At 47.8% G+C, this 25,436-nt stretch overlaps 1 protein-coding gene and 1 long non-coding RNA gene across 5 annotated transcripts in view; both read right to left on the reverse strand.

The window, feature by feature from the left end:
* The window catches only part of LOC118889687 (myocardial zonula adherens protein), a 100,451-nt gene extending 86,262 nt beyond the window's left edge, over nt 1–14,189 (reverse strand). For 2 of the 4 annotated variants that reach the window (XM_036841706.1, XM_036841708.1), the window contains exons 1-2: nt 14,039–14,187; nt 3,130–3,216 (exon numbers count right to left, since the gene is read on the reverse strand). In XM_036841706.1, coding sequence (XP_036697601.1) covers nt 3,130–3,216; nt 14,039–14,113 — 162 coding nt within the window. In that variant the 5' untranslated portion in view covers nt 14,114–14,187. Of the gene's footprint in view, nt 1–3,129; nt 3,217–14,038 lie in introns of all 4 variants that reach the window. The other 2 variants (XM_036841705.1, XM_036841707.1) reach the window with 2 other exon arrangements.
* A 4,349-nt stretch (nt 14,190–18,538) lies between these two features.
* LOC118890835 lies at nt 18,539–23,983 on the reverse strand. Its single transcript, XR_005018838.1, has 4 exons — nt 23,838–23,983; nt 21,554–21,638; nt 20,517–20,693; nt 18,539–18,679 (listed from the first exon to the last, which is right to left on the reverse strand). It is a non-coding gene; the product is annotated as an uncharacterized LOC118890835 (long non-coding RNA).
* Nucleotides 23,984–25,436: the final 1,453 nt, after the last annotated feature.

Raw genomic sequence — 25,436 nt, forward strand, 5'->3', positions numbered from 1 at the left:
GGGATCTTCCTTAAGAGAAAGACGAAGAGGAGCAGGCACCTGGGCATCTGCCTTAGGAGCAGGAAGCCGTCCACATCCACCCGAGGAACCCATGACTCCAGAGAAAGACGCTGCCTCTGTTGTGATTACCTCCAGAAGCCTCCAAACACCCCATCCTGAAGCTGGGCAACCTGTACCACCTGCTACACCCTTCCCCCCCTCCACTGCGAGTAATTCCTCTTCCTGATGATTTGGGGCCAGTAGACAGAATGGCCCAGCTGGCAGTGGTGTCTGCGTGTGGCCGGCTGCCCCATGGCATCCGTAGGTCCTCAAAAGACACTAAGCATCCTCCATGACTGTGAAAAAGAACAAGGCCCCGTCCTGCCCTCAGCCGGCTGAAGCTCTAACAGGGCCCTGGAAATCCTCTGAGAAGTTTCGCTTTATCAGCAACCCACTCTGGGCCACTTAACAGCTTCTACATCCGAGCGAGCTCCAAACCCTGCCTTTGCACGCCACAGACCCCTCCAAAGGAACCAAAGTCACTTCACCAGTGTTCCCGGCATCTTGCAATTTTGTGGGCTACGTATGATGTCACAGAGAGGGGCAGGCACACCGAAGGCACATCAGAGGAGCTGGCACCCCCAGGGCCTCCTTGCCTGCCTCTGGCTCCCAATGACTCAAGACCAGGCACCTGTCTAGGACATGGTGACGAAATCACCCAGAACAGCCTCACAGTTACCACCAGGACCTTCAAGTGCGGCCACCACCCAAGGACTTCGGCTCTGGGGTAACAGCCAGCCGCACCCTCCTCCTCTCTACCCCAGTTCTTCTGCAGTGAGTCACTGATGCATCAGAGGTGGGCACTCAGGCTGCACACCTGGTCCACCCAGTCGAAGAAGCATCCTGGCGCATCCTCTCCCCCAGCATTTCTCCGCACGCCCCTTGAGTTCCCAGGCAGGAGGGTGTAGGGTGCAGGGAGACTGGAAGGACTTTGTCCCCCACCAGCGCCACTTTCACCTGGATTACGTTCTGCTTCAGGATGACGTTTTGATCAAAAAAAAAAAAAAACAAAAAAAAAAAAGGAGGGTCTAATTGCTTTTAAAAGTTTGAAAAGCGCTGTTCAAGACCAATAGGCAAATCGGTACACAACGTGGTTACCAATGCACCTGTGGCATAGAACACATTGCCTCTTCCTTCGGGAGTACTTGACTATTCTAGTGCAGTGACATGCCCTCCGGTGCCTCACAGCACCCACTGTCCCAGTGTCAGCACCCAGAAGCCCCTCACCAACACCTCCCCAGGCGTGCAGCTCGGGCCTAACTCCCAAAGACCAAATTTCCCACTGTCTCTACCATGCATACGGGGCCCTTGTCCTGTCACTCACCCCAGCCTGGGCCCCTTTCTCCAGCAAGCACTCGTTCTGATTCCCCATGTGCTAAGCTGCCCATTAACCCCTGGACACAGCCCAGGGCCACTTCTCTGACCAATCTATCAGCTTTGAAAGGAAGGACAGGGAGGGGATTGGTGAGGGCAGAAGGGGACCCCTTCCCCCAGCAACACAGGCCCCTGGGCATCAGCCAAAGCCTGACCACTCCCGCTCTCTTTGGTTATGAGCTTTTACCCCCAAACTTTTTCTTTGGAGAATGTTCAAAGGTACAGAGAAGCTGGAAGAATAAACTGCGTAACCAATGTACCGTTATCACAAGTAAGAAAAGTACTATTTATTCAATAATATGTAATATATGGGTTCATATTCAAAACTGTACAGTTATCCCAATATATCTTCTATAGACTTTTTTTGGATCCAGGATTTAATTAAGGTTTAATTCATGATAATGATATTAAGTCTCTCTAGTCCCTTTTATCTCCAATAGATTCTCATTTTTCTTAAATAACATTGAATTTATTAAGGGAGCCTGGCTAATTTTTTGTAGACAGTCCTACATTTTGGCTTTTTCTGTGTCCTTATTACTAGATTCAATTAAACAAGTTTGGCGTGAATATTACTGGTAACACTGTTTACTTCTGAACTGTATCACATCAGAAGTCACATAATACCAGGCTGCCCACTATTGGTAATGCTGAATCAGATCACCTGGTAGAACTACTGGCTACCATATTGTGGCATATTGTACCTTTAGAGTCAGTAAGTGATCAGTGAGGTAATACTCTTGAGCTCACATGAATATACTGCTCCACAGTAATCTTCCACCAATTAGTGTTTGCATTCATTGATGACCTGACCTGGGGGTTACAAAGCAGAGATTTTCTAAATTTATCAGCCGATGTCATATAAAGAAGAGCTTTCCCTTCTATAATCTCTCTCTGAATCTCTCTCTCTGATTATTACTATAAACCCTTGAGGTTTTTTTTATTATTCAATGTGCCAGGGCTCATCCCTGTCATTAATTCTTTTTAATGTTGAAATTTTTCCATTTTTACCAGTGAGAGCCCTTTCAAACAGGCTTCTGGGTCCTTTGATATGGCCCAATTCTCCATGTTCCCAGAGCCCTGCTTACACTTCTGGAGCCTAACACTCGAACGATCACGTCCTCTTGGTTTATTTATACGTCTGTCTCACCTGCAAAATGACGAGTTTCTCAAGGCAAGGCCAAGGTCAGAGTTATCTCTGCGGCCCAGCGTGTAGCACAGCAGCTGGCACCAAAACGCCTGAGCAATTCCTCCTCCCTGCAGCCGGGTGCCCTTGCCGCGCCAGAGCTGCCGCTGGGCTGCACCTCTCCAGGCAACCCCTCCACCATGTGAGCGGGGCCTCCGGCTCCAGCCACAGGGAGAGGCTCAGGCCCCGCCGGCAGCTCACAGTGGGCCCTTGGACTCAACGGGATGAGGCTCTTTCAGGAAAAACACGTTCCCAGCCACAGCACCTGTCACTAAGGCCAGCACTCCTGGAGCCTCAAGGCCACACGGAGCCTGCATTCACCAAGAAGCAAGAGCAGGGACAGGAGGCAGCAAAGCAGCCTGACTTCTGGGAAGATGGCAGACGGGGGGCAAGTTCAAGAGGGCCTTTCATCACACAGCTGCTGACATGCAGGCTCTGTGAATAGCCTGGATGGAGGATGGCAGGAAAAGGGGTTAAAATAAAAGAGTACAAAGACGGGAACTGGCCAGGGCTTCGCTTCAGAGATGGCTTACCTTCTCTCTTCTTTCCACCTTCTTTTCACTTGGCTCAGACACTGGACTTTCAGGAGGTACGGTCAGCCGTAGTCTGCAGACATTTGCCTAAGGGAGACGAGAGAAGAGGCCTGTTATGAACCTGCATTTGGAGCAGCCGGATGACCTGGGGCTTCTCAGAGCCTCTTTCCCCTACTTAGCAATGGTGATGATGGTACCAATCTCACAGGGGACGCTGGGGTAAGACCAGCCTTTGCCTGGCCCATCACAGGCACTCATCACCTCACTGCTCATGTTTTATGTTTTCCTTGTTTAGGAAACTACTGAATAGTTTCACAGAGTTCAAACATTTTTTGAAATGGCTCATGTTCCGTGACAGTACAGAACGATCTGATTTCACATCCATGGGCCAAAATACAGCTAGAAGGATAGAGGCCAAACTATACACAGTGGTGATGGGGTAGGAGGGTGCTTTCTACTTGACTCTGTGTTGGCTTTTCCTATAACAGACACGTACAAGTTTAATCACAACATTTTTTTAAAAGTCTATATACCCATGTTCACAGCAGCATTATTGACAACAGCCAAAAGGCAGAAACATCCCAAATGTCCATCAATGCATGAATGAATAAAATATGGTACGCACATAGAACACAATATTCTACAGCCTTATAAAGGAAGAGAATTCTGACACATGCTACAACATGGAGGAAACTTGAGGACATTATGCTAAGTGAAATAAGGCAGGCACAGAAGGACAAATCCAATATGCTTCCACTTACATGAGGTCCCTGGAGTAGTCAAATTCATAGAGACAGAGAGCAGAATGGCGGTTGCCAGGGGCTGAGTTATCCTTTAATGGGTATGGAGTTTCAGTTCGAAAAGATGAAAAAATTCTGGAGATGAATGGTGGTGATGGTTGCACAACAATGACAATGTACTTAACGCCACATGATGTTTATTTCACCCTATTGTCACAGCCTGGTCCTACTGTGACATTTTCCAGACAGAACTGATCCTACCATTAAAACAACAACAACAACAAAACCCCAGAGGGCCAAAGCAGCACCCAGAGTGCCCGGCCCACAGCCAACTGCACTCAGGAGAGCACTGCTTGTCCCTGTTATGGGTTGAATTGTGTCCCCCTAAAATGTATTATGTTGAAGTCCTAACCCCTAGCACCTCAGAACGTGACTTTATTTGAAAATAGGGTCTTTATAGAGGTTACAGAAGTTAAAATGAGGTCATTAGGGTGGGTCCTAATCCCAAATAACTGGTGTCCTTATATAACGGGGAAATTGGGAGACAGACACACATACAGGAAGAACACCATGTGAGCATGCGAAGGAGAAGGGCCTGGAACAGACCCTTCCCTCACAGCCCCCCTAAGGAACCAATCCTGCTGACACCTTGATTTTGGACTTCCGGTCTCCACAACCGTGAGACAATACATTGCTGCTGCTTAAGCCACCTGGCTTGTGGTACATTTTTGCAGCAACCCTAGCAAACTAATACACCCTGCAACCTGGTTTGCAGGGTCACAGATCTGCACTGGTCCACAGGGCAGCTTCTGAGCAAAAGTACCCTGCATCCAAGAAGCCCAGGGTTGGATATGATTGTAAAAGACCTTTGAATGCCAACCTGCCAGCCTACGAAGGAACCCCCTCACCCAACAGTGTACCTGGCAGGTGCACACCCAGACTGAGGGTAACATTTTCCATGTACAGGTGAGAGCACATTTGGGACACATCAGCACTTCCACACACACCTCTGCCTCCCTCTGAGGTACCCCATTTTGCTACCTGACACCTCTAGCTTCCTGATAATGAACTTATAAGTTCTTCCTCACAACTCCTACCTAATGGACCCAGGGTGCCCTCGGGGACTGCAACAGAATTCCCTTTACTCTTCACAGGCTTGAACCTCCTTTCTTCTGCACTAAACAACCCCAGTTCTTTCAGCCATGTGATTTGGTTTCAAGATCCTTCTTCATCCTCAATCTCCTCGGGGCAAGCTTTGACTCCAGGGACCCCAGGGTGAGACGTGGCCTGACACATGGCCAACTTTGCAATAAACCTTCAAAGCTCATCGCCAGTCATGCTGGCCAAAGAGAAACCAAGCCATCCCAGCACGTAGCTCTCTTAGCTGGCAATCCACAACACTGATGGGAATCCGAGGGCCTCCAGAGAAAGGTAACCCTTTGACTTCAGGCCACTTGGACTGGCTGAAAACAGCTGGCATTTGCATAGACATCAAAGTGTAACTCACACCCGGCAGGTAATCTTAGTCTGTGATGCTCAATAATCTTGTCTGGTAGGCTGGATCTGAGCCACAGCACAGTTTTGCAGAGAAAAGGAAGGGCTTTTCTCCTGCACCACATCACACACACACACACACACACACACACACACACAGAGTGTGCACACACATGTATATACCTACACAGGTGCACACGCACATACACAGGTTCCAACACCTACTAGGCTGTGTTGATTATGAGCAAGCTATTTAATCTCTCTGAATCTCAAGGGTAAAAGGCAGGTAAAGGAAGATGTCTGGCACATAGTAAGCCTCTGTCAGTGTTAGATATTTTTATTATTATCTAGATATTATCATCATCCTACAAACTCCAAAATGATATAGGCTTAATTGGTTTCCCGGCTCTGCTTTCCATAATACTAAACAATTTGGTCAACGGATCTAGTGGGTATTAGTACTGCAAGTGATACCTTTTTTTAGGCTGATTGCCCTAGAGGGGTAATCCCTAATGGCAATAATTTTCAGAATAAACTAAAAAACTGAAGAAAAGACAAGGCCCAGAAGGGACCTCATGGGTCCAATCACTCAAAATGAGAAGTCCCCTCCCCCTGATTGAGACAATTCTTTATTTGTCCACTCAGAGCTCCGATATTCCTCAACACACTTCCTGAAAGTCTCCCCGAGCCATGTATACCCTACAGTATGCAAAGCCGCAGGATAAAGAGAATGCATTTCTCTAAACTATCAGTTTTACCTGGTGATAGGTAATGAATTAAAATAAAATGAGCATGTAAAATAAACATTTGACTTCAAAGCTATCTGGCAGGTGCAGCAGGTGCTTGCGGCTACACCCAGGCCCCTGTGTAGAGTGTTTACTCTTGTCATTAAAAGTGCTTTTATGGAAACAGTAAGGCATGGATTACACGTGGTGCTTGCATTCTGTAATCAGTGCTGACCCACAGATGGACTGACTATACAGATGCAATTCAAACCCAGCTTGGAACAGGATCAGACCCTTCCTAATAAGATGGTCAAATGTACTGTCACGTGAAAAAAAGAAAGGTGCTGGGGGAAAAATGTTAACAATAACCCCATTTTTGTTTTTTAAATACAATCTGATAATTTGTGTAGATTTGTGGGGGGAAAAAATGTCTTTAAGGAAACGCAACCAGCTGCTGCTGGTGGTAGTGGTGGCGATCTTTGGAAAGTGGGATTTCTGCGATGTCTACACCTGTTCCAAGTATGTGTAAGTTTTTAAATTAAAAATCGTAGTAGTCATAGCAATAATAAAGATTGAGACCAACTATATCAGACAGAGAGAGAGAGAGAGAGAGATCAATCCTTCCTAGACCCACAGGACTGCTTCAGGAGCAGCAAAGAGAACATCCCAAAGGTCTAAAAAGTACTCTGAATTTCTTTACAGAAGCACTACGTAACCCCTGAATGCATCCGATAGGTTGACCCAGTAGAGTTTACCTCCCTTTAGTCATTCACTTTCAGGAATCTCCCCATGGGAAAATGTCCCACTGAGTAAGATCAAGGCAGCGTTGCTTATCTCTCTGAGCATTTTACGATGCTGACCTTCATGGTTTCCTGACACTCAGGTACATAATACCCACAGCAGCCCAGGCTGGACAGTACCTGAGAGGCAAGTAAGGTAGTTTATTCCCAGGGGTTCCCACGGCAGCTGGCTCAGCCTTGTGTTCTGAACTTTGAGGAGAGCTGAATCTAACTTACCCTGAACACTACTGCTAGACCAGCCGTCCCTATAAGAAAGGGTCCCTTCCAGTGCATCAAAAGCAGGAAGATGGACTTAGTGTACTTCAAGTACTGAGCACCCACTACTTGTAAAATACTTTTAAGGGCTATGAGGGTACTAATATGGAAAAGAAACAGCCATGCCCATAGAGGCTCATAATCCAGAAACACACCCACAAGGGGCAATCAAGAGCACTTGGTATAACCAATATAATATTGGGAGAGACAGGGTAGTTTGTGGTTAAGGCACGATGGAACTGCACTTCTGGCCTCCAATTTTGGTTCTGACACCTACTAGCTATGAAACCTTTGGAAAGCTACTTAATCTTTATTGCTTCAGTTACTTTAGTTGTAAAACACAGCTAACAATACTGCAAAACCACTCTCTTGAAATTGTGGCGAGGATTAAATAAACTAATGAAAAAACTAATGAAAAGGGCTTAGAACAGTTTCTGGTACATATCAAGCACTCTGTAAGTCATCTTTTTTACCCTGGGAATATAGGAAGGAGAACAATCATCTTAACTGGAGGTGGGAGTACGTCGGAAGGCTCCTAGAGATGACATTTGAGCTGGGTATAGAAAGACAGAAAGGACTGCTTGGGTCAGTGAGGTTGGGAGAATCCATCATCAGAAAAACAACAGACAATTACCAGGCAAGGCAGTCATTCCAGGCTGGCCAAAGGCATAGACATTGGCATGTTCTGAAAACGGTAAATGGGCCTGCAGCCTGAGCAACAGTGGGGGAGGAAAATGGACAAACAGGTAGGGGCCAAACTCTGAGAAGCTACAAATGCCTGATGGCAAAGCAAGGCCTCTAATGGAAGACACTGGGGAGCCATTTAAATTTCTGGACGAAGGGACTAACACCCAAACCTGAGTTCAGCGATTCAATAGCAATTATTGAGTACCTCCTATTATGTTCCACACCCAACAACATGGACTGGAGAGGGGGAAACAGGGCCCCCAAGTAGGCTTTGTACCTTAATTGCTTCTGTAGCCCTTACAGCACTCAGCATAGTATCAACACATAATAGGCCCTGCTCAGTATATATCAGTGTGGGTTTCTTTTTAGGTTGAACTAAAACAGGGTAAGGACAATGTACCTGAAACTCCCCAGAGAGCCTTCCACTTTCTTCAAAAACCAACCCCCACGGGAGGAATAGCAAGGCAGGGGCAGTGAGCATTCAAGCCTCTTCCACAAGAAGATACACAACCGAGCCCTTGTCTGCAATCAGGGCACCTAGGAGCAAAGCCGGGCCTCTGGGGACTTGTTTCTGACCCCCTTTGTGGAGGCAGAAAGCTGGTCCCCATGGAGGGGGGATTCTGGGATCCACGTACCATCATGCTCTCAGCTTCAGGTACCTGGGCTCACCGGAGGGAAAACTGTCCCTCTCAAATAAAAAGGGGTGAAGATGACCTAGGGAGGTGCCGGGTTTGCTCATCAGTTTACGAACATGGATTTCCCTAAGGAAATGAGTCAAGTGCATTTACACTTCCCTCAGGCCTGGTCCACTTTGTGACCGTGGGACCCTGCCCAGCTCCGCCTAACAACAGAAGGTGTGGCCACTAAGGTTGTGGCTGGGAGGACGGACACCACAATCCCTCTGCTCAGCACAAGCATAAAATCTCTGGAATACACAGGTGGAACAGGGCCTGCCCTGTCTGAAGTAGGCCTCTTACTTTGAAGTAGGCTTTGGCCCTGAACTTGCAGGCCTGATTATCTACATCAGGGTGGGGCAAATTTTTTCCATAAAGGGCCAGATAGTAAACACTGAGGGTCTGCAAGCCCTGTAACAACCATTCTTAGCTCAGAGTATACAAAACAGGTAGAGGGCTGGATCTGACTACGGGGTTGTAGCTTGCCAACCCTTAACCTACGTACTTGGACACTTCTTCCAGGCGGTATAAAGTGTCCTGGAACCCCCTTTTCTGTGTTAGGGCTGACTCCAGACAAAATTCATAAGTAGGAGGATGGTGACTTCTCCTTCCTGCTCTAGCTGGCTCATCTGTACCAGGCTTACCATGTGCCCCGAATGCCAAGACCCAGAGAGAAAAACACAGGTACGAACACACACAGACACCAGTGTGACCTGGCGTGTTATGACTCCTCCACCCTGACCCCCACCACCACCTTGCCCTTCCACCAAGGCAAAGGGACCTTTCAGAACACAGGCCCAGGACTGTCTGCATTTCCAGGAAAGCTCTCTGGGAGAGCAACCCTGGAAGGAAGAGTTCCAATCCTCGGCCTCATATTAGAATCACCCGGGGAGCTGCCTAAACAATGCTGATGTTATTCTCTACTTTCCAATGTTCTCATTTAGACGGTCTGGGCTGGGGCCTGGGCAGAGGTATTTTAAGCTTCTCGGTATTCCGTATGTAACCAGAGTAGAGAACCACTCACTTAACCAAAGGAATGAAACTCCAACGGTGCAACAGGATGAAGCACCTGGAATACTTGGAGGCCTTCCCAGAGCTGTCAAACTCCTCACCTGGGCCGACACTTCCATCCACAGGACACCTGCTTCCTGCCCAGGTGGGCCAGAGGTCACGGGCTGGCTTCATCCCAAGCTTCTCTTCCTGTTTTCCCGTTTGCCAGCTCAGTGTTAAGTGTGGCTGTTTGAGGACCCTGGTGACACTCTTCCTTTTAAGCACCTATTACACCAGGCTTGGGGAGGCAGGGTCCTGAAACCTTCTCGAGTAGCTAATCATAGATAGGAGCAATGATGGGGTACACAGGCCTCTAGGGGAACACGGAAGAGGGGGTTCAGAGCAGACTTCCTGGAGGAGCTGACCCTTCGTCAGAGGCGAGGAACAGCATCAAAAGCTTGGGGAACAGCAAGTAATTGGGGACATCTGCAAAGAGTATGCATGAGGAGGGGGAAGGGGAAGGCAAAGGCCGGATCAGAAGGCCCTGGGTACTAAACTAAGGGGGTTTGTGCTTGTTCCTGGGGGTACAAGACTGAGGGGGGTCTTGAAGTAGAGGAGCTAGGTAACTGCATTTTAGAGGGGTCACTCTGGCCTTAAAAGACAAAGAACAGTCAACAAGGTGACTGACATTTAGGAAATATCACTCTTCTAAGGAGGGAAAGAGGTAAATACCTCTGTGTTACTATTCTGTGTGCTGGGGAATATCTACCAGGACAGTTTTCGGCTGAGAGAGATGGCTGCAGGAAGCAAGAAGACCGTAACAACACGTCATCACTGAAAGTATTATATTTTAGATCGAAACATTTCAACTTGGTCTCTAGTTAGTTGGCCCAGGATCCACAGCTCCCTGCACTCAATTCTACAGTTTTTGAGGCTGACCTGAAAGGGTTTCCCAAGTGACCAGAAGCTCAGTGGTAACACCCAGCCTCCGGGTCTCAGGTTTCCTTAAGAATCCCCAGAAGTCAGGTCCCTTCATCCTACGTCTGACACAGCGAGATGGGTGAACCCAAGCAGAGAAGTCAGGACATTTTTTTTCTGAGCCTACAACTATCAATTCTTAGTGGCAGAGGCTTTTTGGCTACAACCCCTCAACTGGGATCAGGAGGTGCCAGGGGAGCAGCCAACTGTTTTCTGAGTACAGCGGGCCCCCCGCCCATCCCCTCCCTGGGGCACGGGGCAGCCAGCTTCCTTCCACCAGACGCTGAGGTCCCACAATGCCCAGTGTCCCTTCCTCAGAGCCCCATAGGATGACACAGAAGTTATGCACATAGATGTTTCTGTGAAAGGAAAAGGAAGTGAGGTAAACACCTGTCTGACCCATTCACCGGCCAGCTAAGCAGAATTCTTTCCTTTGAGCCTATCAGACAGAAATGGGACCCAGGAGAGTGAGGAAGTAATGACTGAGCAGCCCATTCCAGCTGTGAACGGACGAAGCCTTTGCCAAATACAAAGAAATATCGGCAAGAGCAGGCCACGAGACAGTCCTATCCCTGTGGCCTTGCTGGGTTTGGTTTTGTGTTTTATGTGCCACTGAGGGGCCACGATCCCAGTAACAGTAGCCAACAGTCTCTTATTATCGACAGAGCATGGTGCTGGGGGAACCCTTGACAAGTCTATCATCTCACACCACCCTCGCTGAACAGCTCAACCGAATATATCTGGCTGCCCAAAGCAACACGTGCCTTCCCCCCAAAGCACACAACCTGGCCACACAACTGACCTTTCACTGCAAAGTCTCATTCAGTGGGATTAGCTGCATTTACAAAATTCCTTTCCAAATCACAAAGCAACGTCAACCTTTTAAAAAACGTTTATTCTCCAAGGTCATCAACCTGTCTATGGTTATTCTCCAGCCAATTTATCTTCCTGCTGTTACCATAGATAAAACTATTTTTAGTGCACAACTGGTTTGAAGGCAGATTTTTTTTTTTTAATTTTATAACCCCTGCTGGTTGGCATCCATAAATGCCTCTCAGAGCTTTGTTTATCAGCTGACAGAAATTACTCTCCCACCTGTTTTTTTTTTTTTTTCCCTTGAGAGATTTCAGATAAGAAGGAAGTACAAATTGTAGGTGGCAGCTATTGAACAAAGGATAACTAGTGACAGTCTGGTCTGGTCATACCACCCTGGTGGCTGACTCAGAGAACTCCCTGCTCAGTGTCAGCTGTCAGCGCCATTTCTGGTTGGCTTGAATGCCTGGATCAACACATCCTGGCTCCCCTGCAGTCCCTAATTTGGTAAGCTCTTTGGATGAAACAGAAATGTTATTTTAATGGCTAACTTGTTACTGTTCAAGACCATCACTTGTCCAGTATCTCAGAGGAAAGACAGAACAATACAGAGTTTATTGAAAAACTTTCAACTTGGGGAACACTTTTTTGCTTTTCACTTGTTTGGTCTACAATTTTATTTTCAAGGCATCCTGTTCTTGTTTTTCCAAAAAATAAGTGTTTTGCCCTAAAGCAGGTCCAATACACCACTGTTATACAGTATATACCAAGAGTCCCATTTAGAAGAATCATATTTCCTTTTTTCAGTATCTCAATGATGTCAGTTGCCTTACAAAGTCCCACTCATCCTGCAAGACTAAACACAAATGTCTCCTACAGAGGGAGGCCTTCCTCAGATGCTTCAAGAAGAACCTTTTCTTTTAGCTTCGACACAACCTTGTCAACACTCTACCCCACTATTACAACCATCACTTTGTATATGGTAGTCTGTGACAATGTCTGCACCCACAGTTAGAGTGGACCCCAATATCTAGCCCTGCATCACACAGATCTATAAACATTGTTTAATAAACCAATTAATCAAAGATCATAGTTTACACACACACACACACACACACACACACAGTACTTGTGCCACTTGCAAATCCTGAGCAGAGCTGGAAGTCATAAAGGGGACCCTAGAAACTTTAGATATCTTCTTTGCAGAACCTACCCATGTGCTCAGAGCAGCCCTACACGGTCTGATTCAGGGCACAGACCCCTTCAGTCCAAAGTATTTCAGTTGTCTTATTCAAAGAGCAAAGCCTTCTCAGTAGTGTTCATTGTGCCAGACACCACAGCACTTACAACTAAAGAAATACTTGAAAGTAAATATTTAATAAAAAAAAACTTCAGAAAAGTTACCTATTATACTAGTCACATTTCATCCACCCATTATCACTTTAGCCACCCAACTAGTACCCACTCTGGAGGGGGACCTAGAGAATTTAATGCAATCTGGTCTCATGTATGACCCTGTCCAGGCTCAGGGCTAGCTTTTCAGTGACTTCATTCTTTCTCAGTCATAATTATGTTCCAACTGAGAAGGATTTCCCAAAAAAAAAGGCAAATACCATCTTGGTGTAAGGCTGGGACTGTGGTTGGAAACCCACTTGGACCTAATGGGGATCTTTCTTTATGAAGCTAATGATTGGACAACCAGAGTTCTGTCAGCCCTAAGTGGTGCACGTGCACATATCTGAACCCATCACTTGGCCCAGACCCAGGAGTAACACAGAGTCTTTCTTCCAGAGCTAAAGAAAAACAGCATTGAAGACGACTGCTAGTCACTTGGTTGAGGTATACAAAATCAAATAAGCACATCTACAAGAGTAGAAAACAGACAGGAGTACCAAAGGGGGCCCTGGCTTGGACTTGCCTACTTGTTTAGCTAAACCTAGGGGAAATATGATTAGAGAAGTCTCAACCTCAGAAAAGTACTCACCCAAATGATGAGTAGTGAACATCATAATGAACAGATGAACCAAAAAGGCACAAACCAAAGCCCTGGCAGTATGCTCTGAGGTACCAATCTTGGAAGAGATATAAAATGGGAACGATGTGGCTAGCATTTCTTTCACAGAGCATCTGGAGAGATGAGAAAAGATGCAACAAAGATGGCAAAGAAACATCACTTCCAAAGGGCAACCTAGGTGAAGATGGTGCCCACTGTGCTAATACTTAAATCAGAAAGAAGAAAGCAGTTTGCATAAACCCAAGTCCCACAACTGAGCTCCTAGGTGGCCAGCAGCTAATTTCTACTCTGTATTGATAAAAATGAAGCCTACCTAGATTAAGCGCACTCCAAATCAGTGTTACTCTATCACGAGGGGGGACAAGTGGCCCTTTCTTTTCATCACTGGAAGGAGGAAAGTTTGGGTGTTAAAGACATTCATTACCTTTGAGTCTCAAGATAGGGAAAATGCAGAAAGTTTCCCTTGCTTTTTAAACTGGTGCCACCAATACACTTGGCTTGATAGGCGAGGCAGGAAGGGGAGGAAATCTCTGGGAATTCCCTAAAGTCCCCTAAGCCCTTCGAGCCAGTGCGGCGCCTCTGGGGCGTAGAAAAGAAAGGTCTCGTTCAGAGCTGAGACAGGACCTAAAATTGAGTCCAGGTGGGGTGTCAGGGCCAAGGGACCGGTTTCCGTGCCTCTCCATCCCCAGACCCCGACAGCCGGGCGGCCTGGACAGGAAGCGGGACAGCTGCTACTCACCCTCCTGTTGGGCGCCCCGGGAGCGCTGGAGCCGCCGCTCGAGAGCAGCGTGACTGTGGACGTGGAGCGCAGCATCCCTCAGCGGCCTTGGTGGCGGGCTCGGCGCGGTGCTTCTCGCGAGTGGAATAAGCCGGGGGCCGCCCCGCTGGAGGCGGGGAGGGTGGGGACCGCGCAGGCCAGTAGCGCCGGCAGGGGCAGCGCGGGGGCGGGGCTGAGGCCCGGCTGGGGGAGGAGCCGGGGCGGGGTCCCGCACTCGCCTGACTCGTCCAGCTGCATTTTCTCCCGAGGGCGCAGACCCAGCCCGTATTGGTCACCTACCTTCCCCCACGGCTCTGCGCCCTCCCAGGGTCAGTCCCGGGGCGGGACTGAGTGCCTACCAGGTGTCCCTTCCAGCAGCCAACACAATCCACGGGCCCCTATCCTGTGGAGTTTGCAATCTGGTGGGGATTCCGAAAGATCACTGGTGTCGGTGCTTTGGTAGAAGAGGTGATACCCGTGGGAGCTCACAACGTGGCCTTAGGAGTTAGCCTGGGTAGGAAAAGTCTTCCCAGAGGAGGTGATAACTAGCCTAAGACCTGAAATACAAGTAGAAGCAAGCCAGGCATTGAATATTCATCACAACTGTTCATATTTATGTAATGGTTCCTGTGACCCCGGCTGCAAGTACTTTTCCTGTATTACCTCATTTAACCCTCACAACCACCCTTTGAGGTAGGCACTATTATTGTCCTGTATCCCCATTTTGCAGATGAGGACACTGACTCACCAAGAGATTAAGTAACAAGGCAGGGGCCCCACTGGCTGGAAAGTGGCAAAGCTAAGATGGACCGCACAGTCTGACCCTAGTGCCTTGCTTATCCACTCTGCTGCCCCCCTAGCAGAGGGAGGAGGCCAAAAAAACTGGCAAGCGCAAAGATGGTGGAAGGCAAGAGAAGGTTTGGTAGATTTTTTAGTAACTGAAAATACCACAGTGCAAGGGGCAAACGGTAGACAAGCAGCAGAAGGGCGCTGGGCCAGATCACGAAGAACCTGCTGTGCTTAGCTGAAGAGTTTGGCCTTTATCCTGAGGATAAATGTTTCTCAACAGGGGAAGACAATCCCTCTCCACTCACCCTTCAAAGCCCAAACACTCCCTCCCTACCCAGCTCTCCAGGACCCTCCTGCCCTGAACACTTACATCCATGAACCTCGACGCTTTTTGAGACCATGTCTTCTCAAAAGAAAAGTCATCAGTGTGTGTGTCTGTCCCCTTCCCCCATGGTGAGCTTCTGGAGAGTGAGGGCCCAGCCTCACCCTGCTCTGAATTCTCAGTGTGGCACCAACACAGAAGATACTCAAGGAACATAAGAACTGTTGCTGAACAGAATTCCAACTGATCCTCTGAGATTTGCTCCTTCTGCAGATGAGGAAACTGAAGCCAGAGTATCTAAGGGACTTTCCCAATGTCACACAGCCTGTGCTTTAACATCTCTGTCACCATCATCATCCCAGCTATGTCCGCATTCTACAATACTCGCTTCATATGCCTTTTCTCAGCAAAGTCTCACCGTGACCAAAAACGTGGATACTGTTATCATCCCATTTTACAAATGAGGGAACTGAGACCTAGGGGCATTAGGTTAACTGGCGAACAGCTGGGACTAGACCTCCAATCTTCTAACTCCAGGTCTACCTTTTTTTTTTTTTTTTTTTTTTTTTAACTATAGACCTCCGGCATCTTCCTATCCACCCACCCTTCTAAAAAGAGGTCATTCATGAGAGGTCTTTCCCCACGTTATTTCCATGAAGGCCCCTTTTCTTGGGAGAGTTTTATGTGACTAAAAGATGGGTCTGCCTTTCAATAAAACGTGGTCAAAGTTGTGCTAGTTTCGGTGTACAGCACTTCAATAAAAAATTTAAAAAAAAATAAAAAGTTGTCAAAACACAGCTGTTGAAAGCCAATATGGGTTAGAGATATCTGCATGATTACCTCAGTAGAAAGAGGCTAATGATTATTGCTGTTATGTTGCCTTGAGGTTCTCCTTTCTAGGAAATGGGCAGCTGTTCAGAGTCAAAATAACCTGGCATCACCGATGTTTATTTATATTATGGCAAACACCCAAGTGATCACTCAAGATGGAGTCAGCATTTGAGAGGAAGGGTGGGGCATGGATTCATTTCTCCATTATCCAAGTTTTTTTCATATTGTTAATCCTTTTTTATACTCTATTACACTTCATTACAAAAGCAGCAGACTACACGTTAGCTTGTGAGCTCTTGGTGGGAACTGGATCTTGTTTACATCCCTGCCTGCCCAGTGGCTAGAACAGTAATTGGCATGTTGTAAGTGCACAATAAATATTGAATGAGTGAAGAAATGATATTACAGAGTAATTGGCATGTTTCAAGTGCACAATAATGTTGAATGAATGAAGAAATGATATTACAGGGAGTTCCCTGGCCGTCCAGTGATTAGGACTGGGCGCTTTCATTGCCATGGCCCGGGTTCAATCCTCGGTCCGGGAAACTAAGATCCCACTAGCCACACGGCATGGCCAAATAAAGAAAGAAAGAAACAAAGAGAAAGAAAAAAAAAAAAAGAAATGATATTACAGAGCAATACTTCAACTCACTCATGGCCAAGCAAAACTAAAACTAAGACCCTTGCTAACCCAGCTTCTAAGGTAGGCAGGGTCTCCAAGCAGGTTGCCAGCTGAAGCAGCCAGAGCCCCAGGATTGTCCCAGCCAGGAAAGTTCCCCACGCCGGCTGTCACTAAGGGCTGCAGGTGGTGTGGGTGGGCAGATGCCAGGCTCTGGCTTATGACGCAGCCCCCCCATGCCAGGCCAACACCTAAGGAACTGCAAGAGAGAGGGGAGTGGGAGCCCCCAGAAAGTGGAAAAGGAGAAGAAGCAGGAAAATAGGAAGACAAGTAGGGATGGAAAAACCAATGAAAAGGTAGATCTGGCAGAGGAAGGAAAAAGTCAAAAATGAAGTCATAGTCTAGGAACTAGGACTTCTATGAAGAGTTCTGGGAGAAGAAGATCAAAAGGAAGGGTTGACCCTTTTTGAAAGAGGAGTCAAAGGCCAAGCACTTCTGCCCCCGCCAGAAGTCCTCCTGGTCTAGAACTGTGAGTAGGAAGAGGGCAGACGTGGGGGGCAGGGATGGGGCTCTGGTAGGGACAGCCTCCCTGCTTGCTCCCTTTCAGCACTGCCCCAGCCTACTCTGGGCCCTCCCTGAGCACTGGTGACAAGAGGAGTGCCACTGGGCTGGAGGGAAGAGATGCTATAACAGAACTCTCAGCCGCCACCCGTTCCCATCCACAGTAATAGCCACATATGCCTAAAAGCTGTCCTAAATTTCTCTGCTGAAGCACAGGTCTGTAGAAAATTCTAGATGTCTGTATCAACACCCTTCATTTTCTTGAAATCAGTCACTAGATTGCACCTCCTTCTCCCATCCCAGCTCCTAGACTTCTCTCTCATATGCTCCAGCTTCTGCTTTCTGAATTGTCCGTGTTACTCTCTACAAAACCCTCTCCAGACTCTCTATCGGCATCTTTCGTTGAGGAGCTTATGATGGGACCCATTTCTCCAGCAAAGTCCTGAGTGGCAAAGACTACCTTTATTTCTTGGCAGAACCAATCAGGAATGGAATCACTGAGCAGGACACAGAAGAGGTGAGCCCAAGCGATGCCTGGCTTGCTGGTATTTTTGCCCTCTGCACTCTTATGTCTCTGAGGCTTCTCTTTTTTTCCCCCTTCCATTCAGGTGTCACAACATCCCAAAGTCCTGGCATATTCCCGTTCTGAATGCCAAACAGAGGCCAAACTTTCACAATACAGAAAGGACGCATTTCCAACCCAAGGACAAGGGTATTGACTTACAAAGCTCCTCTGGATAAAGTAGAACAAGAAACACCCCATATTCACCGGGTGTCTGAGAAGCAGAGAACAGGGCCTAGAGATAAGGAAAGCAGACTGAGAGGAACCCAATACCCCAGCCAAGTCACCCAGATACGCAGAATTTATAAACCTGTCTAGACGCAGGGGCTGAAACCTGCTGCTGACCCACCCTGGGGAATACAACTCATTGAAGACGATCCTGTGCTTACCTGTTAACTCATGGATGAATGTGCAACTGGCAGGCTAATAATAAGTCAATCCACTGAACAAATAGGTACCCAGCACCTACTATGTACAAGGCACTGGGGACATAGAGAGGAGTAAGACAGACCCTACTTTCTGGGAGCTCAACATTAATTTGGGAAGAGAGATGTGACCTTAGCAAAGTAAAATGCTAGCAAACACTTACACTGTACTGTGTTCAGAGGCTTAAAATACATAATCTCACTTAACCTTTCCAGCAACTCAGTAAGGAAGGTGCTATTATGTCCCCTATTTTGCAGATGACGAAATCACATCACAGGGAGGTGAAGTAACTTGTTCATGATACCAGCGCTAGTAAGTGGTGGAGCTGAGCTTCAGCCCGGGTCAAGACGGCTCCAGAGTCTGTGTCCTTGACAGCTCACCTCCTATACTGGGAGAGGAGCCAGACTTGAAGTGTGTCCAAAGCACTCTAGTGGGCGGAGGACAAGGGAATCCAAGGCGCTGAGCTGCAGAGAGACGGACGGCTCCTCTGGGAAGGCGGCATGGAAGCTGGCACTGCAAAATGAGGAGGGAAAGGTCAGGGCATTCTAGACTGGGAGCCAAAGGAAACAGTGAGGTCAGAGGGTCCGGGAAATGTGTGTTAGCCTCTCTAGCTTGAATCTCAGAACAAGAGGGAACGGCTGGAGACAAAGCAGGCTGGGGTTAGACTGCAAAGGGCCTTGAATAAAGTTGAGAATCGATCTGCAGGTGATGGGGAGCTAGTGAAGGTTTGCGAGCAGGGCAGTGACATGATGGGCAGCAGAGAGAAGAGTATGGATGGAAGGCAGAGACTGCAGGGCGAGTGCGTTGGGGTCTATAGGAATAGTATTGATAAGAGATAAAGAGGCTCTGAACAGAGGAGCCAGCGGTGGTGGAAAGGAAAGGAGGGGATGGATTCGAAAGGCAGAAAATCAACAAAACTTAGTGACCAACCAAAAGTTGGAGGATTCTTGTGAATTGTACGTTATGCTAGTGAGTAGTTGATCAGTAGTGCCATAGACCCCTAGGGGAGGAGAATCAGTAAAGAAAACGGATGGATAAAGGATAAGTGATTCCCTTTCTTAGCTCTGGAGCTCTGTCGTGCGTTAAACACAAAGTCTGGACACCCAGAGGAAGGCACCCTCCTGGCTTTTCCAAGTAGCCAAATGGGCTTGTAGTAGAAAACTTGAAGACGCAAAGGTGGAAATCTTATGTATTTATTTTTTTCAGGAAGACATCCTGGTGCCTGTCCTTAAGAGGAAGCAGGCTTCACCCAATGTCAAAAAAAAAAAAAAAAATCATAGAAGGGAAAGAGTAAGTCAGGTGAGAAATGTTAAAGGAATTAGGGGCCTTCCTGAGCATATGGTACAAAGAACATCTCCTTTTGCCACCCCTGTACCTCCTTGAGTGATCTAGGAGTTTTGTTCCAAAAGATACTGACTTAGCGACTGGTCAGTAAATCTGTTGGGACCAGTTAACATATAAGTAATACCTGTATTTGAATCTATACCAAAAATAAAATCACTAATCTACAAAAAGGAATTGTTTTTGCTTTTTTTTTTTTTTAATAAAATAGTCCTGAAATGTTTCTGTGTATACTCATGTAGAATGGCTGATACATCTTTTTATGCTATGACCGCCATCTTAGGTGGGTTTTCCCAAAAGCAGACTTTGAACCAAGGATCCATGTGCAGGGGATTATTGAGGAAGTGCCCCCAGGAGAAACCAGGAAGGGAGTAGGAACTCAGAAAGGGGAAGAAGTCAGCAACGGCACCATCTTAGGTAAAGTTCCAGATCCAGCCTGATCCCACCGGCAGCTCTGGAATGTCAGTTGCACCTCAGAGTTAGTCTTGCCTCCAGACAAAAGAGCTGGGCTTTCTTACTCCTACACTAGTCTGTCATTTTCTCAAATGGGGTAGAGGGTAGAGGAAGTATATAGCTCACAGGCACTGTGGCACTCCATAGGGGCAAAGAACCTCTATGTCCCTAATAAACACAGACTATTAGCACCAAAGCTACATGCAAGCTGGGAAACAGACACATAGAGCTGGTAAAGGATGGCTGAGAATATATGGGTGGGCACCAACTGTGTCCACTGTATCTACATAAAATATGGATACATATACAGATACCGAGGTGTGTACAATAACATCATTGCTCAGAGCAAAGATCTCTGGAACAGCAATAACCTTAAACCACTGTATGGCCCAGAGAGTCTGGTACAAAACAGTGTGAATACAGAGTCTGAAAGGGTCAGAGGAAGGAACGCTCAATCTACTGATGCAAGAGGCAGGATCCCCAAATTCAAGAGGCTGGAGCAAGGAGCAGAATCTGACAAGATGGGATGCAGCAAGAATACATCTACAGTCCTTACCTTGCATCCAAAATCAACAGCAACACCAACAGAGGACACAGGGGACCAGGCTCAGCAGTGTCATGTACTAAGGCTGTCCGTGGAACTCAGCTGGGCCAGTAGCTCCACAGAAGCCCACCTCTCTATGACCCAGCACATGTCCTCTAATTTCAAGATGACTTCAGAGGAAGGCAGGGTCTGGAACCAGAAAGGCAAAAGTCCTCACTGTGCGGTGCTGGACCATGCCTGGGAAGTGGCCTTCAGTCCTGGTGCCACGGTTTAAAGGAACAAGGACCACCCAGATGATTTCAGAAGAACACGACACAGATGATATAAGAACTTGACACTAAATAATGAGATCCAGGTGGCAGAACTGGGAATATTGTCCCTAGAGAAGAAAAGACTAGGGTCGGGGTTGAGGGGGGAGGGTTGTTTGGTGACTTCAATTCTTGAAAGGCTGGCACTGTGGCAGAGTGGTTAAACTTGTTCTGTGTAACCCAAAATGTAGAATGGGGCCCAGTAAGAGCTACAGGGAGATGGAGTTCAATGCAATCTAAGAAATACTTTAATAGCCAGAGCTAGCCAAGGAGAGGGGATCAAGGAAAGAAATCGCTAAGGGTGGAAATGATGGGCAGGACCAACTTGTGAGGCAGGCAGGGCATTCCTCATCACTAGAGTGTGGCTCTAGCGGGCTCCCCAAGCCCGGCTGCACACTAGAGCCACCTGGGGTCTTGGTAACGATATATTTCTGGGCCCTGACACTCTGATTTAGTGGATCTGGGATGATGCCCAGAAATTCACATTCTAATAAGCTTCCCAAACTTCTTCTTATGCCATCAGCCAGCATTTGTGCAAGGACCAAGGCGAAGACATCTCATCAAGGATGACTAGAGAGAACTCAGGCATCAGGTAAGGAAGGGGGCACAGAGTAGATGCAGTTAGTCCCTTCAAATTCTAGAAATGTGTGGCCCTGGGATTGTGGAATTCTAGGTTTTGCATCAGGGAAGTCAGTCTGAGGAACAGTGTTTAACAAAGGGGGATTCTGGAGCCAAACTAACCAGAGTGTCTATTCAGGCTCTGCCACATATTAGCTGACGGGTCCTGGGTACGTCATCTCCACTCTCCAAGGCTTAATCTCCTCTCCTGTGAAATGGGAGATAATAGTACCACCTCTTAGAGTCATTATGAGGCTTGAATGAGAGTATAAAATATAAACGATATGACTATAGTATGTCGTGAAGTCCCTTCTAAACAAAACTATGGATTGCCTGGTCATGTGTGGGGTAATGCTGGGTGTAAAGAGGACAGAACGCTCCTTTAGATTTGGAACAACTTCTTCAAAGCTAGTATGTTGAGCATTTCATACCACTGCTAATGTAAGACATTTGGAAAACAATAAAAGCGATTCTTTCCCTATATTTGTTTTGCTCTATTAAGAGAGATTAATAAAGAGAACTTAACTGCTCTTAGCACGTAACAAAAGAGGACCATATTACTTCACAACAAAACAGCATTCATTATTTTTTAATCCTAAGAAGACCAACAATACTCCTTAACATTATTTTCTACCTTTATGCCTCTAATGATCTCATGCAAACAGGCCTCCTCTCACTGCAGCTGCTGAGGCAAGTATACAATTTACTATAAAACATGACATAGGGATATGAACAGTTACTTCTCTAAGTTCAGTTTACACTGCCCCAGGTATCCATCTGGCCCCGTCCTGCCTGTGGGGGTCTTTCTGATACACCACTAGTCACTCCAGGCAGGGCCTCTGTATGTGATTGTGAAGGTTGTTCACAGCAACGGGACTTCAGGCTGTAAGAGGGACTGTCCCCTTGACAAGCTGTGCCCCCAGCACTGAGCTGTGTCTGCTAGAGGAAGGGATGCCATTTCTAATCCACACACAGCCATATGGGCTGGTGTGGCCCTGCCTGGAATGGGGGGGGCACAGGGACTCTATTTCTGTGCAAAATCCCTCCCCCAAAAAACCCCATTCTGGCCACAGCCCTCCCCAGTTCAGTTAATTAGGACTCTGTTCTTCTAGTTGCTCAGGCCAAAATCCCTGGAGTCATCTATGATTTCTCCTTTTAATCTCATAGCTTACATTTTATCTATCTGGCTTTACCTTCAAAGCATCTCCAAAACCTAAACCCTTTTCATCAGCAACATTTAAGCCACCACCGCCTCTCCTCTGGATCCTTGAAAGAGCTTCCTAACTGGTCTTTCACCTCCGCCCCCTCTAGTCAGTCCATCCACAACACGGAGGCCACTGTGATGCTTTTAAACCCACACTCCTCTGTGTAAACCCTTCCAGTGGCTTCACAGCTCTTCAGATAAAAGCCCAAGTGTTGAGCACTCGGTTTGTGTCTATCTCCCCTAACTAAGATCCAAGGTCTAAGAGGGCAGGAGTTTTCATCTGTTTCGTTCATTCCTCTAATCCCAGTGTCTACAACAGTGCCTGGCACAGAGCAGACATTCAGTAGATCATTCTACAGTGAGTGAGTGAGTGGTTTTTTGCCATGGTCCCCAGGGCTGCAGCGTGTTCAGATCAGTCCATTCCAGATCCCAGCCCCTCTGGAGAGGCGTGCCGTTGGGATCCATTGCTCACAGACCTGGAAAAACATCTACTCCTGGTCCAAACCTCCCCTAATGTGCTTAATTCTGCCTGCCCCCTGCAAGTCATCTCCTCCCCCTCCCCTTCAAGAGCAAATGTCACCGATCTCCCAGTACGTCAGGGCTTTAAGGAACAAAAGCACTCCTGATTTGGACCTACACAAAAGGCCTTGCAGCAGTGCAATAGAAAGGCTTGGGGAAAGACCGGGGGAAATGGAAAAACAGTTACAGGAGTGAAAACAAGGGAAGAATTAATCACTCCATCAGTTATGCTGTGGCACCCCTTAACACTGGCTTGCACTCACTGGTCCCCATGTCACCCTCCTCCAGCGTGAGTGAGCCCCTCATGGTAGAGACTACTCACACATCAGAGCAGGCATCTGTGGCCCAGAGACGAACACAATGCCAACACCCCCCCCCCCAAACCCTGCAACTGGCAGAGGAGCAGAGGGAAGCGGAGAGCCTGGGAGGCTGCAGCATCTCTCCCCCGGACACACTGGTTCTCTGCCTTCCACACAGAACGCCAGGGCAGCCCCTACCTCATCAGCTCTCTCAGCTGGGTCACATCACCATGACCCTTCCTGAGAGCCACTCAGCTACCCCTGTGCCTGTCAGAGCCAGGGGCCTGGGGAGTGAGTATCATGGTGCTATGGGTTTTCAAGTCCATTCATGGTGGATAAGACGGGGTCAGACAGGGTTTGCTACAGGGGCAGCAAGGGAACTTACCCCAGCTGTAGGCGCTGATGAGGAGACTGGGTTTAGCTGAAAGAGGAGAGGCTAGGCACGTAAGCAACTTGTGGTTGCAGCCCCAGGTAGACTGAGCCCAGCAACAGGGAATCCCAGAAGAGGCCTGGGAAGCACCAGGGTGGCTGCCAGAGCTGTGGGGCTGCAGGCAAGAAGCAGGGCTCAGTACAGACGACCAACATGTCCCAGTTTGCCTGGGATTTTCTTGGCTTTAGTACTGGAAGTCCCATGTCTCAGGAAACCCCATCAGTCCCAGGCAAACCAGGACCAGAAACAGGGAGCACTGCCACACCCCAGCGTGCAGAAGGGACACTGCGGAGACACAGAACGGTGACGCCAGAAGAGTGACCCAGACAGGAAAGCCCAGTTGTAAAACACAGGACGGATGAGAGAAATTGAGCTCAGAAAGAGGTGAGATTAAGTCCCCTCAAGGAGGTTAAAAGCTATTCCATTTTTAAAAGTGTCTGCAGACAAGTGAAACCAGGCAGATACAGGTTAGATGAAAGTAGGCAGATTTAAGATAGGACTTATTGCCCTCAAGTAGCTGGAGCATCTTCCAAAGATAACTACCTGTGCAGTGCTTCTCCAGCTTAACTGACCACAGGACGCTCCCTGCCCATGGCATAACTAATACAAGCAGCCCACAGGGCACTAGCAAAACACAAAACTGAGCTGGAGAGACCCTGCTCTAAGGCAACTTTTTCAGAAAGCTGCCTTATCTGGAAAGAGAAGTTCACACAGAGTCTGATTACATGGGTTAATAATTGTCCGGCCCGGAGAGGCAGGTCGAAGGGCAAAGTCGCCATTCAAGACAGGTCAGCGGAAGTTGAGCCCTGCTGTCTCCAATACGGTGCTGGGTCTGGAGTCATCCATTTATCAGAGGTTAATGTACTGAGGCTTAGGACTGTTAACGCTGTGACAAGTGCCCCAGCTGGAAGTCAGCTTATCCAATAACCCTTTCCCCAGAGAAGGGAGGGGCCCATCTAACCCCGGGAGTGAAGAGGTGAAGAGAAGCCGGCACTAAACACTGAGCAGGTGCATGATAGGTAGAGTGCCCCCTATGGTGCTCTACGGCTTCCACGTTTACCTTGACCATGGCTGGAGAAAAGCATCTGGATTTGATCTGATAGGGAGCAGGGAAGTACAGAAGGGTCTGGAACCACACTGAGCCTTGACAGGCCTGGCACCAGCAAAGCAGGCTCACTGTGGGGAACCTTGTGGAGGACTGCTGGGGCCCTTGGGGGAAGCTGGGTGGCCGTCTTCTTCAAGCGCAGTGTGCCCTCCCATGGACAAGTCACTGTTAGTAGAGCCCTTGAGTGAGTCTTCAAGGGCTCATGTTTAAGTTCTTATTAGGTATGAGGTATAGACCTACCCGAGGAGAGGTGGACGGACCAATGGACTGGAGGCCAGGAGACCTGGGTTCCGGTGGTGGCCCTGACCCTATCTACGTTCACCTGAAGTCACGTCGTCTCTCTGGAGCTTCATTTCCATGTGATAACGCAGGGTTTTTGGACTGGATGTGCTCTAAGGCTGCTTTTTAGCTTTGACGTTCCCAAAGCATCAATAAAATGATCCCAAACA

This window comes from Balaenoptera musculus, chromosome 2 (assembly GCF_009873245.2).
Source record: "Balaenoptera musculus isolate JJ_BM4_2016_0621 chromosome 2, mBalMus1.pri.v3, whole genome shotgun sequence".
Taxonomy (NCBI): domain Eukaryota; kingdom Metazoa; phylum Chordata; class Mammalia; order Artiodactyla; family Balaenopteridae; genus Balaenoptera; species Balaenoptera musculus.